The sequence below is a fragment of the Suricata suricatta genome, chromosome 9 (genome assembly GCF_006229205.1).
Source record: "Suricata suricatta isolate VVHF042 chromosome 9, meerkat_22Aug2017_6uvM2_HiC, whole genome shotgun sequence".
Lineage (NCBI taxonomy): Eukaryota > Metazoa > Chordata > Mammalia > Carnivora > Herpestidae > Suricata > Suricata suricatta.
In genome coordinates, this window is record NC_043708.1 from 81282166 (window position 1) to 81300093 (window position 17928).

The following is a 17928-nucleotide window of genomic DNA, read 5'->3' on the forward strand; positions in this document are numbered from 1 at the left end:
ACAGAGAGAGAAGACACAGAATCTGAAGCTCTCTCTAGGCTCTGAGCTGTCAGCATAGAGCCTGACATGGGGCTCGAACCCACAATCCATGAGATCATGATCTGAGCAGAAGTCAGACATTTAACTGGCTGAACCACCCGGGTGCCACTACAGTGAAAGTTTCTATTATGACAGTGACTAAAAAACCCCCTGATACTATCTGAAAAGGTAAAGAAATATAGACTTAATCCTGCATTGTCCCAAGATCCACAACAGAATTACATATTTTTTTCACAACAGAATTATATTTCAATAAATGATTAGACATATATTAAACATTGTGAGCATTTTAATTCCATGCCCACAAAATAAAAATTTGAAGATTAACTTCTTGAAATGCAGAATATGATTCATTTGAGTAAATAACATAAAAACAAATAAATAGAAAAAAGAAAGCATAGGACTAAGGAAACCCAATAAAAGTTTCATTTTAGTTTTTCAGTAAAACATGTAAACAGTTGCAACATTTTTTGGCTTCATTATCCTAGATGCATGTTACCCATACAGCTAAGGAATGTTAGCCGTTATAAAATTCAGGCTTTGAATTAGGTTTTCCCTAATTTAGAATTCCCCAAAGAGAGATGCAACTACATTTGGAGGAAGTTCTAAGGCTCCCATGTTTGTAAAACTTACCCACGGTATCCACATCCCTCCAACCCTCCAAAAACCCTGCTGCATTACAGAAAGATAGGAAGTGACACTATTTGGTAGGGTTTACAGCACTCATCCTGAACAAAACTATCATACTTTGAATCACTTACTTTGGTAATATTTGAGTACCTAGAAGTGTGCAATATACAGAATGAACTACAGTGTAGGACTGTATCAAATTTAAACCATCTACACTCATCTTCATCTACTGGAGCTAGCTTATTTTTTGGTAGCTTACCCCACTTACCCTTGGAACTTCCCTTTAATATAAAGTAACTTTAGGACTCTATAACATACTGGCATAGCCTTGGGGGGAAAAAAAAGATCATCACTTCCCTTACAAAATCTTTAGCATATTGCTTTTTCTATAGTTCACAGCAATGCAATATCACTACACCTCATCTCTGTTTCCCTGATTCGATTCTTCAGGGCAGGACAAAGCAAGTGTACTGTATCTAAAAAGTGCCCCACTAAAATGAAGCTACTCGTCTTGTTTTGCCTGTAGGCATCATTTGGTTTGAAGGGAACATTAAAGATGCAGGTAATCCTTTTATTTTGGATTATTGCTGTTAGAACCCTTAACAAAAGTTAAGATCTGCATCAAACACAATGGCTTAATTACTTCTGTTATACTCACTCATAGCCACCAACAGTTTTCTGTTCATTTAGAAATAGGTGACCTATTCCATAGGACAAACCACAAAGTTCAATCTGTTGACAGCATTCAAGGGGCTGAACACTATTAAATGCCAGACGTAGTGATTAAAGTAACATTGAATATCATCTGTTATGCGTCTTGCTAAAATAAATTGTCAGATTATTAAAAAGAGCTTGCTAACAAATTACCAATCACTGCAAAATTCAGCAAGCCAGATTTGGCTTCCAAAGAACCCTAACTTCTTCCCTATGCTATCCTTCATTCTGCTGTGCTGATATGATCCTTACTCTCTTATTCCTAGATAGGGATAATCATGGTCCAATACTTCTTGGGGTAGCAGGGTTAGAATATGAAGCTTTAGCAATATAAAGTCCATGGAAAAACATGCAAAAATTTATACACCACTTACATCCATGTGCTTTAGCCTCCTGACCAGTGGCTATCCAACTTTCTGGCTCTAAACACTAATCCTGGTGGTTTATGATTATTTGTCCTCACTTTCACTCTCCTGTTTCCATGTCCATGATCTCCTCTCTCTCAAGTAATTAGTCTCCACTGAGACAACAAGCAGAGAGAATGCCAATGTAGAAGCAACTAAAGAAACAGAAGCCATCCTGTACAGTAAGACAAGCTGTATCTTTCACTATAACCCTGTGTTGTCAACTTTGGTTACATATTAGAGTCACCTCATAAGCTTTTAAATATCCTGATGCCTCGGCCTGGTTCCACACTTATTAAATAAGAAACTCTGAGGACAGGACAAGACATCAGTATTTGTTAAAGTTCCTCCAGGAGAATGCAGTATGTAGTCCAGTTGAGACCACTCCATTAACTCAGACTGAATAGCTGTTCTCTGGTTTTTTACTTAGAGAACTAATCCTAAATCTTGTTTTCTATATAGAATTTCAGAGGACTTTTTGAGTAATTCCTAGGCTGTAATCTACTTTAGCATTAGTAAACTTCTTCCCTAGTAAAGGAAGGAGTAGGGGGTGTTCTATTTCACTTTGGTAGGGAAGGAGGTAAAAGTCCTTTGTATATTTTCACATTTGCCAGGAGCCGCTTCTTCTGCCTTTATAGACAGTAAAATCACAAAGACAAGTTCTAGGTTCCCATTAGGCAGGACTAACATGGATCACAGACATCTGATTTCTGCCAGTTAAATGTCAAGGTGTCCTAGGTCCCCAAGATTCCTTCTCCTACCTCCAGCAGGTCTATCATCCTGGTCATCTGGGAGTAGATAAGGACCCTATGTCCTTGAGACTTGAGCCGAGTCAGGAGGACATCAAGGGCATACAGCTTTCCACTGTCAGTGATGAGGCTCTCCTTGCCTGGGGAGAAGAAAAGGGAGGGAGGAGGGGGGAAACTGTATTTAATTGAGGCAACAAAATCACTCACTGCAAAGCTGTATGCAGTCAAAATTATTACAACCAGGATGCTTATCATCATGAGAGCAGGAAAGCACTCTAGAGAAGAATCCAAAGCACTGTTAAATCATGATCCAGTAGTGCTCTGGGAAGCAGTATCCTGAAAGAGGGGGGTGCAGATTCCCTTGCAACTGACAGTTCCCAATAAGACACCTGCTGCTAAGGCATTCGAAAGCTTTCCTGCTCTATGTTCTTATTCAGGGGATAGCAGATACACAGGGACATCCAAGAGGCCCATGTTTATTTATTTACTTTTTAATGTTTTCACTTATTATTAAAACAGAAACACAGCATCAGTAGGGAAGGGGCAGAGAGAGAGAGAGAGAGAGAGAGAGAGACACACACACAGAATCCGAAGCTGGCTCCAGGCTCTGAGCTGTCAGCAAAGAGCCTAACACAGGGCTCGAACCCATGAACCTCGAGATCAGGACCTGAGCTGAAGTTGGATGCTCAACCAACTGAGCCACCCAGGCGCCCCCAAAAGGCCCATGTTATATTGCTGTAAGTAACCTTTCTTGTTTATCCTATCTCCAGATATCTGTTTCTGCTAGTTCTATGGCTATATGGTTTACACTTCCTAAAAGCATGAAAATGTAGGGAAACAAGGGTTACTCTTGCTTGTCCCCGGAGACAGTTAAATACTGAGAAATGCAAATATACATATCCACTTCTGCCCCTTTGTTTAAACCCAAACATCTTCTCCTGGATGATTTCAAATAGGTTGGTTGGTAAATATCATTATCCTAAACTAAAATTTAATAAAGACTGACTGGGTTTCTGTGAAATGTAAACTGCTTTTACTCACTAACTTGCGCTTTCTCTTTCCTCTTATCATTAAAGAAAAAAAAAAGAGGATTTTTAGCTAGAGATCTTTACAGAACACTTAACTCCCAAATCATCTTATCCATTCAGTATCATTCGACTCCCATCACATTTCAGGAAATAGAATTTCCTGTTTGCAGACTGGTCCATAAACATGCCCTGTACAATCACTGTTAGTAAGAGGGGAAGAAATGAGGCTTAAGGGGCTGGGAGAGTTCAGAGTACATGTGGAAGTGGCTGTGGTGTGCAACGAGAGAGAGACCAAGGATAGAGATAGTACATAGACAACTAAGCACTAAAAGTAAAAACGGAAACTATTAAAAAAACATACTGTCTATCCCTAGTTTCTGGGTTTGAACCCATAGTTTTTTTCCTCTCAGTACTGCAGAGGCTGATTGTTGAGAGCAATCCAAGAGTTCTGAATGGAGATTTCTCATTCTCGCCACTATTTGCCAAGTGCACAATTATTATATAAACCGAACAAGAACGGATGTGCTGACAACACCATAACAAATCATCAGCCACTCTGTTTTTGCTACATAGCCTCAGGTCCTGGATGTTTACTCCTCAGCACTGCAGCCTGCCTTTTCCTACCTTCGGAATGCTGCCAGGCCACATCTCTCCCTCCACCGCCCCCACCCCAATGCTATGGCACACACCTTTGTTCAGCCTCTTTCTTTGGTCCTGTTTAGATTATTGAAATTCTCTTTTTTTTTGTTGGTCTCCTTACCAACACAATCAAATGACTGCAGCTGGGACAGAGCCGAATGGTGAGCCCTCTCTCCCTGGCACCAGACAAGGAGGCCTGAACAAATTCCAAATCTGACCAGGCAGCAACGCTTTCCTAACAACGTCAAGGTTTTCTTCTTGTCACAATCACCTTTCTCCTTTAATTGGATTTCCTGGGATCTCTCAATCTTGAAAGCTCTCAAACATTCCCCACAGGGCTACCAATCAGCTTTAGACAATAGGTTTCTTTTTTTTTTTTCTTCATTAAAAGCACAGGAAAGTAGAAAAAAAAAGTTCATATATTTTTCAGTCATTGAGTACAGTGGGCAAGCTAAGCTCATCAGATTTCTGCAGCCTGCTTATCTTCTCTCTCCATTCACATCCACTCCCGCAACACAAATATTTAGGCATATATAAATCTCTTATGTCTGCGTATTGAGAAGTTTCATCTCAAAATCATGATTCAATGGTTCTCATACATTCCTGCTTCCTCCGTCTACTTTACTTTACTTTGCTAACTAGAGCAAAATGCTAAGATTAGGCAAACTTAGAGATGAAGATGTATATAGACTCTGAAGGACAGAACTCTGATGCACCCAAAAGAATCAAGAGTGGCATCTATTGTTAGCCATTACTGTGTACATCGGTAGTGAATGTGGATGGACTGGATTTCTTTGGGCCACCCTGAAAGAAAAGGCCTAAGAAGAAAGAGATTGCAGCAATAGCCTTAAATTATTTAAGCAACGAACAATACTTCTCCTTCTCTGTTAAGCATTCTAAACAGAGAAGTCAGCCCCCAGTACCTGTCCTTAGAAGATAAGCAGAAAAAATGGGTTTCTTTCTGTGCACACACTGGTATCCTCTGGGCCTGGCATCCATTACCCAATTTTTTAGAAGCTACCAAAGTTGCACTGGACAACTGACCACCTGCTGCTAAGTAGGGCATATAGCCAAGAAGAGCAAGATTCCCTAAAACTTAGGCTGATTGTGCCAAGTCAAACGTCTCTTAAAACAGGACCTTAAAACATGCTGAACAGACCTAACACCTATCCTACTTTCCTGCAATATTTTCTACAATCCTACAGTGCAGTCTTACAGTATTCACTTAGGCACAAGATCTTAATGACCGCAGCTATGTAAGAGCCTACCTAGAAAATGAATATATCCCATGGCAGTAAGATTAGGGTAACAGATGAAATAGTAACTCCTTTTTCCAAAAAGAGAATTTTAAAAGGACTGTACATCTTTCTCCTGGTGAAAGAGGGAGATGCATTCAGTGTAAAAGAAATCCAGGAGATTTTGGTCTCCCGGGGACTATAATGGAACCAATCCTTCCTAAGGAAACAGAAAATGTAAAAATATAGAGAAATAAGAGATTAAATACAGGTTCCAGTGACCCCGCACCCCCACCCCTCGCTGCCCTGCCCCAGCCAGTCTACAGAGCACAATGGGGTCAGTGAGGAGCTGGTTGGTTCTCACAGTAAACAGCCAGTGAGGCTGGCGCTTTTTATCGATGCGAAAAGAACTCAGACACTTCCTGCTATTTAAACAAGGTCCATTTTTCTTTCAAAGAACAGGAAAAGCCACAAGAGATTCCCACAGCGCCAGCAATAAGGCTTCTACTCCTGTACTGGGAACTTAGGAACCACAGTGAAGGAAGGAGAAAGAAACGTGTTGTCTTGCTTCTTTCAACAACTGTGCTCATCTTCTGCCTTGGATTCTATGGTTTCCAGACCTGGTAGATGTTATTCTGCTATTCCTACTACAAACCAGGCCTGTTCTACAATTGGGCTTTCCCTTTGTGATTGTACAGGACACCTTCACCCACTGCTTTCAGGTGTTCTAAGACTGCTATGAGGCCACATACAATACTGCTCTTAGAAGCTCAAAACGGCATCTTCTAGTTCAAAGTACCCCCACAGCTACTACCAGGCTGACCCAAAGTCCCATGACACTTGGCAGATTTTCTCATTTGAATGCTTAGCTCTAGTTTACTTCCATTATACCTAGTGAGAATAAAATCAGAAAATCAGAGAAAATGGACAACCAGAACTAATACAGTAGCTCTCAACTACCACTCCAGTTAGCCAGCAGGTGTAAGCAAGGAACATAAGCCTATGAACTCTGTGTTGAGTTTCCTTAACAGAAGTCTCATGAAAGCAAAGATGAAAACCTAGTTTCCGTTTGACTCTCGACCTTGACTCTAGAAGGTCTGGGAATCTGCTAGCATTCTGGCACAAAACACACTGTTTTTCTTCTCGTTATCATTCAGATCTCTAGTGCTCCATGCAGGACACTGTTTACGCTACTTCAACTAGGCTTTCTGTGAGTGACGACATTCTCATTCACTCTACTGGCAAGTGCACAAGACAACTGTACTCACTCGACCTGGAACCTTTCCTACCAAGTTTATGTCTATCTCCCACCCCTTCTAAAAGGTGGCATTCCTTTCTCCACTGTAAGCTTGTCAAAGCAGAGTACATAAGCACAAATGTAAAAAACATTTCTCTCTTTAATCATAAGTTACTTAAGTATTTGTACTTATAAAATTACTAAAGGCAAAACAGGAAACCGATCCCAAGAACTCTGAATTCCAAATATCTGAAACTACCACAAAGAGTATGTCCCTGGTTCCCCCACTTGTAAAAACTGGGAACACATTCCAAGAGAACAGAGAACTTACCTGGAATCCTGATGAAAGACCAGCCATTCTGAGGTCTGATGCTCCAGAGTCCTCCAGCTGGCTCTGGGAAGAACTGGGATCGTCGATTTAGCCAATCTGCCGCCAGCTCAGGCGCCCCATTTAACAAACACTGCTTGGCTGCCAGACTCCCTCCTTCCTTCAGCACTCGCCGCTCATATTCTGCACTTCGGTCATTGCAGTAAGAATCCAACGGCATTGCAGTAACCTACAGCGAAAGAGTCACAAGAGACAGCTTTCACATTTCCTCACCTCAACTCTGAAATCAGACAAATGTGGATAATTTTTAGGCAAGTAGTTTGAACTTCTTTGTTCTGACAAATAAGCTGCCCTTAATAATGACTTAGTGAGCTGGCCCTCTAAGGCCAACCTCTTATACTATGAACCTGCAGCAAACTAAAGATCCAAAGAGTGCTGGAGTTTGCAGAAAAACTGGGATACCAGGTCAGGAATGATTCTATCACCAATCTGACTACTCTGCCACCTCTCCTCATTGCTGGATAGTGTTTCTGGCGAAGTTCTATTAGCCATCCACAAAATGGTGAGATCAGAAAGGGAGCAGGAGCTCTGCAGTCATTAGTAAAGAAGTAAAGAGTTATGGGCCCAGTGCATTTGAAGTTATCTTTAATGTTTTTGTGGCAAAGCTCTTGTGTTTATCGATACCTCTTTTTCTCTTCCCTGACACGGCTGCTAATTGACAAACTTAATGGAAGATAAGAAAACCTTTCTTTTAGGGCATAAGCTGCAACAAGGTGGAGGGAGGTGGAGAAAGCAATTGCCAGAGAATAATGGATTCATTTTTTGGATAGGACAGAGGCTATGCACAAATTCTTATCTCACCACAAGATGCAACAACACTGAAATGCTGCCCCCCAATGGAATAGAAGGCTCCTGTTAATTTAGAAACAGGCTTTTTAATTCTTTAGTGATCTGGGTCTATATTCCCACTGCTAATAAGCATCTGTGTATTCAGATAGCTGTGAAATCATCTGTTAGGAGCCCAAGTTACCTTCTGTTAAAATTTGGAAGCTGTGATTATCTGTAAGCTCAGGTTGAAAAAAATGCTAAAGTCCCATTATGTGCAGTTAATTGCTCAGAAAAACCTTGGAGCTAGACCAAGAGATAGGGAGAAACTGGGTATAAGAAGCAAGGGCAGAGGTAAAGGAGAGATCAGAACATAAAACACTGGCTGCACCTAGCATGGAGATTTTATTGTGCTATTATTCCCAGAAGTTAGACATTTAGGAAAATATATCTTGCTATTAACTTTTCTACTTTCATGCTCATCAATCTTTAGGGCAATGGAATGGTTGTCAAATTTTGGTATGTATACGAACCTTCTTGGGAGCTTATCTAAAGCACAGGTATTGATCCAGGTTTAAGGGAAAGGCCAAACGTTTTAGGTTTTTAAAGAGCACCATAGCACCTGAGGCTAAGTCTTAAGAAATACTGCTAGGGCGCCTGGCTCAGTCAGCTGAGTGTCCAACTTTGGCTCAGGTCATAATCTTATGGTTCGTGGGTTTGAGTCCCACATTGGGCTCTGTGCTGACAGTTCAGAGCCTGGAGCCTCCTTCAGATTCTGTGTCTCCCTCTCTCTCACTGTCCCTCCCCAGCTTGCACTCTGTCTCTGTCTCTCTCAAAAATAAACGTTAAAAAATTTTTTCAAATAAATAAACATAAAAAAAAAAAGGAATACTGCCATGGGGTACATTAATAGTCAGCTAGCTGACTATGGGGCTGCAGGTGCCTCTGCTGAAGACTACAGGATACCAGAACAAGAGAAAGTGCATCATTTACTAATCGCCACGAGAGTACTCTACTCTGACTTACAGATGAAGCTGAACTGAGTTTGCTAGAGAGCAGTGCCATCTACAGTCCAGATACCAAACTACAGGGAGGGTCAGAGCAAGCAGGGCCCCTAAAGCCTCCAAAACCCAAACAGGTTCCCACATAAATCACTTTCAAACACAGTACTAGCAGGTTTTGGTAATCTCATATTACCTTTACCCACTCTAAAAGGAGTTTTCTTGCTTTCAAGTTCTTCCTTTTTCCCACCAAATGCTGAGCATAGGCAAATAAAAACAGAGATAAAAAGCCGGTGGACAAAAATTGGATCTCTCCCACAATGATCTGTCCTGGCAGTAGCTCAGTAAATACTGAACCAGGACAGGTAGCTATCATCTAGGGTATGAGCTAGAACCTCACAATCAATAGTAACTGTACTTTTATAACAATGGTACAAGAAACAGTGGATAGAGTACAGAAGTATGACCATTTCTATATACAATATACACTCTTGGATGAATAAAGTATATTTAGTCTTTTCTAATGAGAAACTCATACTGTCCAATTTTACCCTCAAATATAGCTACTCTGTTTTCATTGTTATTGTTTATTTTATAGAAAAGAGGATTATATATAAGACTTTGGGCCCAAATGCTCCAGGTGAAAAATCAAAAGCCAGACACTCAGCATGAAGGAATAGGGGGAGAACAACGACACAGGGAAAATGTTTTTCCTGCCTAGGATTTACTCCCTGGTATTCATATAGCTTATTATTTTTCTAAATATTTATTTTTGAGAGAGAGAGAGAGAGAGTGTGTAAGTGGGTGAGGGTCAGGGAGAGATGGAGACAGAGTCCCAAGCAGGCTCTGCACTGTAGGCGCAGAGCCCAATGTGGGGCTCAAATCCACAAATCGTGAGATCATGACCTGAGCCAAAGTCAAACGCTTAATGGACTCAGCCACTAAGGTGCCCTGGCACTCTTAAAGTTTAAAACCAAAACAACTTTTTCCAGTAATAAACTTTCACCTGTTTTCCAATTTCATTTTGCTGATATCTTTCCAAGTTCAGGATTGAAAACTAGAAGGCTTGTGGGGCCCAGTTCCTAGTGAAATATTTTTTTAATGTTTTAATAAGTTTCTTTGGCAGGAGCCCTGGATCAAGATATATGCAGAATCACAGAATGTTATGTCGTAAGTACGTAAGCAGTGAACTCATGAGGTACAAAAAGAGGCAAACAAGTCCACTTCTAATTAAATTGTGCTTCCCAAGTCAGCTCTATCCTAGATAGCCTCCACCCATTCTAACCCCAAGTGTCCTTCCTGATTGCTCAGAATCAGGGGGAGATGAGGCATGACATATCATTCTTCCCTCCTCACAAATGGAAATGCACACTCCCTTTAGACTCAGATGAGCTAACCTCTGTTTCTTGCTTCATTAACTTCCTAAACTATAGGATCTTCAAGGGCTGTCTCCTCGAGCATTTAGCGCGTCCTTCCTGAGGACATGTATATTCCTGCTCTAGCTCTAGGAAGCGTGGCTACTCCAAGCGCTTCAGTTTTTTTGGTAAGATAGATTTCCAGGGTCTTAGTTTATTAACCCTGCAGAATTATTTCCTTAGCTAATGAGAAAACAGCTTCTATAATTCCTTCCTTAATGGCACACTTCTTCCTGAACCGACCCTAAAGTTTCCACAGCACATGCCAAGGACATTAATTTGTTGTAGCTCAAGGCCAGGGTTAAGACTTCAAAGGAAATCAGTCTGTCCCCACCACAGATGGGTTAGAAATCAATAAGATAATTAAGTATCTCAGATTATTCACACTCCAGGCCTGATGAAGGTAAAAGCTTGTGTATGACTGTATAAAACATTCAGACATATTTAAAACTCTTCTTCTTGTCCTCATAACCATGATGTTACTTATTCTCATTTCAAGTTTAGCACATGCTTTATGAAGTGTAGCACATTTCAAGTTTAGCACACACAATTATAGAAATAGGAGCTGAACAAGAAAGGAGGGTGCTGGGGAGGGTTCTTTCAGCCAAATGATAAAAAAGATAAAAAAATAGTTTTCTCCTGTTCCCTGTCTGCCACTACACCTTATGCTATTATAGTCTTCTTTAAGCTACTATTTCCTGTTCAGGAGCATCTGGCATGACAGTTTAGAGTTTGGGCTCCTCAGAAAACAAGTCTCCAGTAGTGCAGTTTGGGTATGCACGTCTGAGTATGTTGGGAGAGCGGGCCTGTTCTTCAGAATGGTTGGCTATAGAGCTCTGAGTGGAACAAATAAGGAATTTTCATGCCTGTAAAAGAAATGATGGTCCAAGGCACTTCACTTTTTAATTGACTCTATAAAACACTGGGGATAAGAGAAATAAAAATGTCTGGACATCCCTCTCTGAAATCTAGACTCTCTCTTATTAGGTCTCTAAGTATATACATCAGACTGGGAGTGAGAAGAAAACGAATCACACAACTATGAGGACTGAACACTGCTTTCTACAGAAACACCAGACTTTGGATGTTTTCTAGAGAAAATGTACTTCTCTGCACCAACTTAAGATTCAAAGACCAAAAATGCATAAAATCTCAATACTTTCTATTTAGATAGCCAATATAAATCAAAATTAACAGAGGCCTTGGAATCAAGTTCACGTAGTATAGGATCAGTAAAAAGAAGTTAAGGCAGGTAGGAGTCAAGAACGCAGTACTACCATCTCATTTCCACTCATCAACTTTCTTGGGCCCCTCTGTCAGAGTCTGACCTTTGATAACTTAATAAAGTAAGGATGCAAGCTGATGTAAATAATGACAGAAAAATATCACTAAGGAAGATTCAAAAGGCTCCACCTTCTTTACAGAGAACCGTGAAATCAGTGGGTCTTCTAGAATGACTACAGAAAACAAGAGAAAACACAGAAGGGTAAGAAATGCCAGTCTCTTGAAGTGGCTAGGTGGCTTAGTAAGTTAAGAGTCTGACTTCGGGGCACCTGGGTGGCTCAGTCAGTTAAGCGTCTGACTTCAGCTTAGGTCATGATCTCACGGTCCGTGGATTCAAGCCCCGTGTCGGGCTCTGTGCTGACAGCTAGCTCAGAGCCTGGAGCCTGTCTTTAGATTCTGTGTCTCCCTCTCTCTCTGACCCGCCCTTGCTCATGCTGCTCATTCTCTCTCTCAAAAATAAATAAAACATTAAAAAAATTTTTTTAATCTTTATATATATATATATATATATATAAAAAAAGAGTCTGACTTTGACTCAGCTGATTTCATCGTTCAAGAGTCTGAGCCCCACATTGGACTAGCTGCCGTCCCACTTTGGATATCCCCCTCTGCCCCTCCCCAACTCGTGCGGAAGGAAGGAAGGTAAAAGAGAGAAAGAAAGACAGAGATGAAAGAAAGAAAGGAGAAGAAAGAAAGAAAAAAGGTAGGTAGGTAAGCCTTTTAAGAGTTTTCCTGGCTAACTGAAAGATACCCCAGAGGAAAAGGAAATGAGCCAGAAAACAGATAGCTGTTCTTTGCTCTAGCCTGAGTCTAGCGCATCTCTACTCTGCCCCTCTCCCTTCATATATTTCCTTTGGTGCTGTAAGAGAGCTTCTGTCTGGCTCTGTTCAATAAGAACAATAAAAAGCATAAGAGGTAAACAGAGTAAAACACCACACTGGGCCAAGGGGAGCCTTTGCAGTGATGTTGTCGGAAATCACCAGAGTGCCATGTTTTGATAAATGGGGATTTCGAAGGGACCTAACAGCTGCTCAATGTTGAAACCATAACAGAAATTGCTCCCAATCTGCAAATAAGACTATGACTGCTAAATGATGAACACAGCACAACAGTCACTTTTCAGAGGGAACATACTTGTGAACCAGTCTCGGCAGGGCTGCTAAGCAAAGTGACAGGACACTAGACTACGAAGTTTCTTGATGCTGAGTGTTATGTTTCCTTTTGTTATCTGGAGACTGCACTGAGGCGATAAGGCCAGATCAAATCTCCCTCTCGATGCGGCCCCCTCCCCATGAAAAACCCTCAAAAACCTCAATGCAGGTAACAAACGGCTCCTTCTCCTTTTCAAGTATTCCACTGTCCCTGACCTTGTGGTTTGGTGATAAACTACCTGACAGATGGTTTGCTCCCATGGTAGTTAAGAGCTCCTGACTAAATGAGAGGAATCACACAGGAGAGATATGGTCAGGCAAAAAAGCCATACCTATCTACCATACAACAGTTCTCAGACTGACGCAATTTAAAGGGAGGACTGCTTTTTTGGCAAAGCCAGGACCATGTATGCTTTCTAAATACTGAGGATTAATGTTTCTCAAATAGCTTAAACAGTGTGTTTAACAAACAGATCTCTTAAAAGTTGGCTTATTTATTCAACTATCATCTATTTTGTCTCTTCCCTCTTATGGCACTTACTCGTGGACTGGCCACACACAAAAAAGATGGCAGTTCAGTGAGCAGGCAGGAACGAAGCAAGGAGGTAGCTGATCTCCGTTGATGGATGACCTGGTCCAAGTAGCCACTCACTGCTTTGCAGTGACTGCTGAAAACCAGAGACTACAAAACAAAAATGCAAATTAGTACCATTGGCAATCACGCTTAATGTAAGCAAAATGGAAAAAATGTCACATATTAAATATCTGACTTAAAGACATTCTTCTAGTAAACTTTATTAATCCTATTAAACGAGTATTTAAAACCAAATGTATAATTTGGACAGGGTCTATGCTAATTTTAAAACATGGCTTTAGTAATATACCATAAGCAAGGGGCACTACTGATTTGACCTTTTTCTGGAAGAGATACTAATAACTATAAATAGTGAAGAACATAACTTTCATCAGATGCCAAGATGCATAAGTAGGGGGGAGGTTGGTTCATTTGTCCTACCATGGATGCAAACACATGTCTTAAGTTAAAACATGATGACCAGGGCGCTTGGCTGGCTCAGGGGTTGGGCATCCGACTTCAGCTCAGGTCATGATCTCAGGGTTTGTGAGTTCAAGCCCACATCACTCTCCACTCTCAACAAAGAGCCTGCATCTAATCCTCTGTCTCTCTCTCTCTCTGCCCAGCGCCCCCAGCTTGTGCTCTCTCTCTCAAAAACAAACATTAAAAAAAAATTTTTTTAACCATAATGGCCAACGTTTCCTTCCAAATTTTTAAGGTGCATCTGCTTAGCATCATGTATGTATAGTAACAGAACAGTGTACAGGTGACCCCTGAACTGTGTGGGTCCACTTACACATGGAATTTTTTTTCAATAGTAACAGAAAAGTACTGTAAATGGATTTTCTCTTCTGATTATTTTTAAGTTTATTTTGAGAGAGAGAGACAGAGAGTGCGCGTGCGGGTGAGCACACGAGTGCAAGTGGGGAAGAGACAGCGAGAGAGAGAGAATCTCAGCAGGCTCAGCACTGTCAGCACAGAGCCCAATAAAGGGCTCGATCTCCTGAACCTTGAGATCATGACTTGAGCTAACATAGAGCTGGATGCTTAACTTACTGGGTCATCAGGTATCCCTTCCTTCCTTTCTCTAGCTTAATTTATTGTGTCAATACAGTGTATTACACATATAAATACAAATTATGTGTTAGCTGGCTGTTTATGTTATGGGTAAGGCTTCCTGTCAACAGCAGGCTATTAGTAGTTACGTTTTGGGGGAGTCCAAAGTTATATGTGGATTTCTGACAGCAGAGATTCAGCAACTCTAACCCTTGTGTTGTTTAAGGATCAATTATAGTTCCAACAAGGTTAGCGGTTTTATTTGGTGATATCAATACAAGTGGTCAGAAAAAGGAAATCATATTGCTTTACTACCTTTACCAGATCATCATTTTAAAAATATAAATTCTTCACTATTATACTGTATCAGTATATTTTAATCAGACTAAAGGCTCATGTTAAAGTTTTAGCTTATGGCAATTCCTGTGAAAGATTTTTTAAAAGTCTGGAATGTTTACATAAAAGAATGTGTCACACCACTACAAGCATGAACCCTACAGAGAACACAGGACTCTAAACCCATACTTTTCAATAATACTGAATGTAAATGGACCAAATGCTCCAATCAAAAGACAGAGTATCAGAATGGATAAAAAAAACCAAAATCCATCTATTTGTTATCTACAAGAAACTCATTTTAGACCTGAGGAAACCTTCAGACTGAAAGTAAGGTGATGAAGAAATACCTAACATGTGACTGGAAGCCAAAAGAAAGCTGGAGTAGTCATTCTTACGTCGGACTAACTGGACTTTAAAGTAAAGGCAATAACAAGAGATGAAGAAGGACATTATATAATAATTACAGGGTCTATCCATTAGGAAGAGCTAACAATTATAAATGTCTATGAACCAAATTTGCGAGCACCCAAATACATAAAACAATTAATCACAAACAGAAACAATCTTATTGATAAGAATGTGCTAATTGCAGGGGCCTTTAATACTCCACTTACAGCAATGGATACATCAACTAGACAGAAAATCATTAAAGAAACAATGGACCAGAATGACACATTGGACCAGATGGATTTGACAGATATACCTAGAACTCTACTTTCTGAGCCTATGGAATTCACTTTCTTCTCAAGTGCGCATGGCACATTCTCCAAGATAGATCACATACTGGGTCATAAAGTGGCACTCAATAAATATAAAACAACTGCAATCATACCAGACACATTTTCAGATCACAATGCTATGAAACTTGAAATCAATCACAGGAAAAAGTCTGGAAAACCTCCAAAAAGCATGGAGGTTAAAAACCACCCTACTAAAGAAGGAATGGGCCAATCAGGCAATTAGAGAAGAAATTAAAAAAATATATGGAAACAAATGAAAATAAAAACACAACAATCCAAACTCTTAGGACTGCCTTTGCTGCAGCAAAGGCAGTCCTAAGAGGAAAGTAAATTGCACTCCAGGCCTATTTCAAGAAACTAGGAAAAGCACAAATACAGAATCTAACAGTGCACCTAATGGAACTAGAAGCAGAGTAGCAAGAGCACCCCAACCCAGCAGAAGAAGAGAAATAATAAAGATCAGGGCAGAAATAAACAATATAGAATCCAAAAAAACAGTTGAACAGATCAGTGAAACCAAGAGTTGGTTTTTTGGAAAAATAAAATTGATAAACCTCTAGCCAGGCTTCTCAAAAAGAAAAGAGAGAGCACCCAAATGACAAAATCACGAATGCAAATCGATTTATTACAACCAATTCCTCAGAAATACAAGCAATTATCAAGGAATACTATAAAAATTATATGCCAACAAACTGGACAACCGAAAAGGAATGGACAAATTCCTAAACACACACACACACTACCAAATTCAAATGGGAAGAGATAGAAAATCTGAATAGACCCATAACCAGTGAAGAAATTAAATCAGTTATCAAAAGTTTTCCAACAAATAAGAGCCCTGGGCCAGATGGCTTCCCTGGGGAATTCTACCATACATTTAAAGCAGAGTTTATACCCATTCTTCTCAAGCTATTCCAAAAATCAGAAATGGAAGGAAAACTACCGACTCATTCTACGAAGGCAGCATCACTTTGATTCCCGAACCAGATAGAGACCCAGCAAAAAAAGAGAACTATAGGCCAATATCCTTGATGAATACGGATGCAAAAATCCTCAACAAGATACCTGCAAGTCAAATTCAACAACATATAAAAAGAATTATCCACCATCATCAAGTAGGACTTATTCCTGGGTTACAGGGCTGGTTCAATATTTGCAAATCAATTGATGTGATATACCACATTAACAAAAGTAAAGGCAAAAAACCCATATGATCCTGTCAATAGATGCAGAAAAAGCATTTGACAAAATACAGCATCTTTCCTTAATAAGGACCCTCAAGAAAGTTGGGATAGAAAGAACTTACTTAAACATCATAAAAGCCATTTATGAAAAGCCCACAGCTAATATCATCCTCAATGGGGAAAAACTGAGAGCTTTCCCCCCGAGATCAGGAACATGACAGGGATGTCCAGTTTCACCCCTGTTGTTTCACGTAGTGCCGGAAGTCCTAGCATCAGCAATCAGACAACAAGAGGAAATAAAAGGCATCAGAATCGGCAAAGATGAAGTCAAACTTTCACTTTCCACAGATGACATGACACTCTACATGAAGAACCCAACAGACTCCACCAGAAGCCTACTAGAACTGATTCATGAATTCAGCAAAGTCACAGGGTACAAAATCAACATACAGAAATCAGTTGCATTTTTATACACCAATAATGAAGAACAGAAAGAGAAACCAAGAAACTGATCCCATTCACAACTGCATGAAAAACCATAAAATACCTAGGAATAAATCTAACCAAAGATGTAAAAGATCTATATGATGAAAACTATAGAAAACTTATGAAAGAAATTGAAGAAAACACAAAGAAATGGAAAAACATTCCATGCTCATAGACTGGAAGAATAAATATTGTTAAAATGTCATTACTACCCAAAGCAATCTACACATTCAATGGGATACCAATCAAAACTATACCAGCATTCTTCTCAAATCTAGAACAAACTATCCTAAAATTTGTTTGGAACCACAAAAGACCCAGAGTAATATTGAATATGAATACCCAGAGTAATATTGAATATGAAAACCAAAATGGGAGTCATCACAATCCTAGACTTTAGCCTCTACTACAAAGCTGTCATCATCAAGACAGTATGGTATTGGCACAAAGACACACAGACTAATGGAATAGAATAGAGAACTCAGAATTGGACCCACAAATGTATGGCCAATTAATCTTTGACAAAGCAGGAAAGAGTATCCAATGGAAAAAAGAGAGCCTCTCTAACAGACGGTGCTGGGAGAACTGGACAGCAACATACAAAAGAATCACTTCTTATACCATACACAAAAATAAACTCAAAATGGATGAAGAACCTAAATGTGACACAGGAAACCATCAAACACTAGAGGAGAAAGCAGGAAAACAACCTCCTTGACTTCAACCGCAGCAATTTCTTACTTGACACATCCCCAAAGGCAAGGGACTCAAGAGCAAAAATGAACTATTGGGACCTCATCAAGATAAAAAAAAAACTTCTACACTGCAAAGGAAAACAATCAATACAACTAATACACATCCAACAGAATG

The 17928-nt window shown here is 40.0% G+C and overlaps 1 protein-coding gene across 2 annotated transcripts in view; it reads right to left on the reverse strand.

Moving 5' to 3' along the window:
• Positions 1-17928, reverse strand: part of INO80 (INO80 complex ATPase subunit) — a 138445-nt gene that overhangs the window by 30627 nt on the left and 89890 nt on the right. For both annotated transcript variants that reach the window (XM_029951238.1, XM_029951237.1), the window contains exons 25-27: positions 13221-13361; positions 7007-7232; positions 2549-2676 (exon numbers count right to left, since the gene is read on the reverse strand). In XM_029951238.1, coding sequence (XP_029807098.1) covers positions 2549-2676; positions 7007-7232; positions 13221-13361 — 495 coding nt within the window. The remainder of the gene's footprint in view (positions 1-2548; positions 2677-7006; positions 7233-13220; positions 13362-17928) is intronic.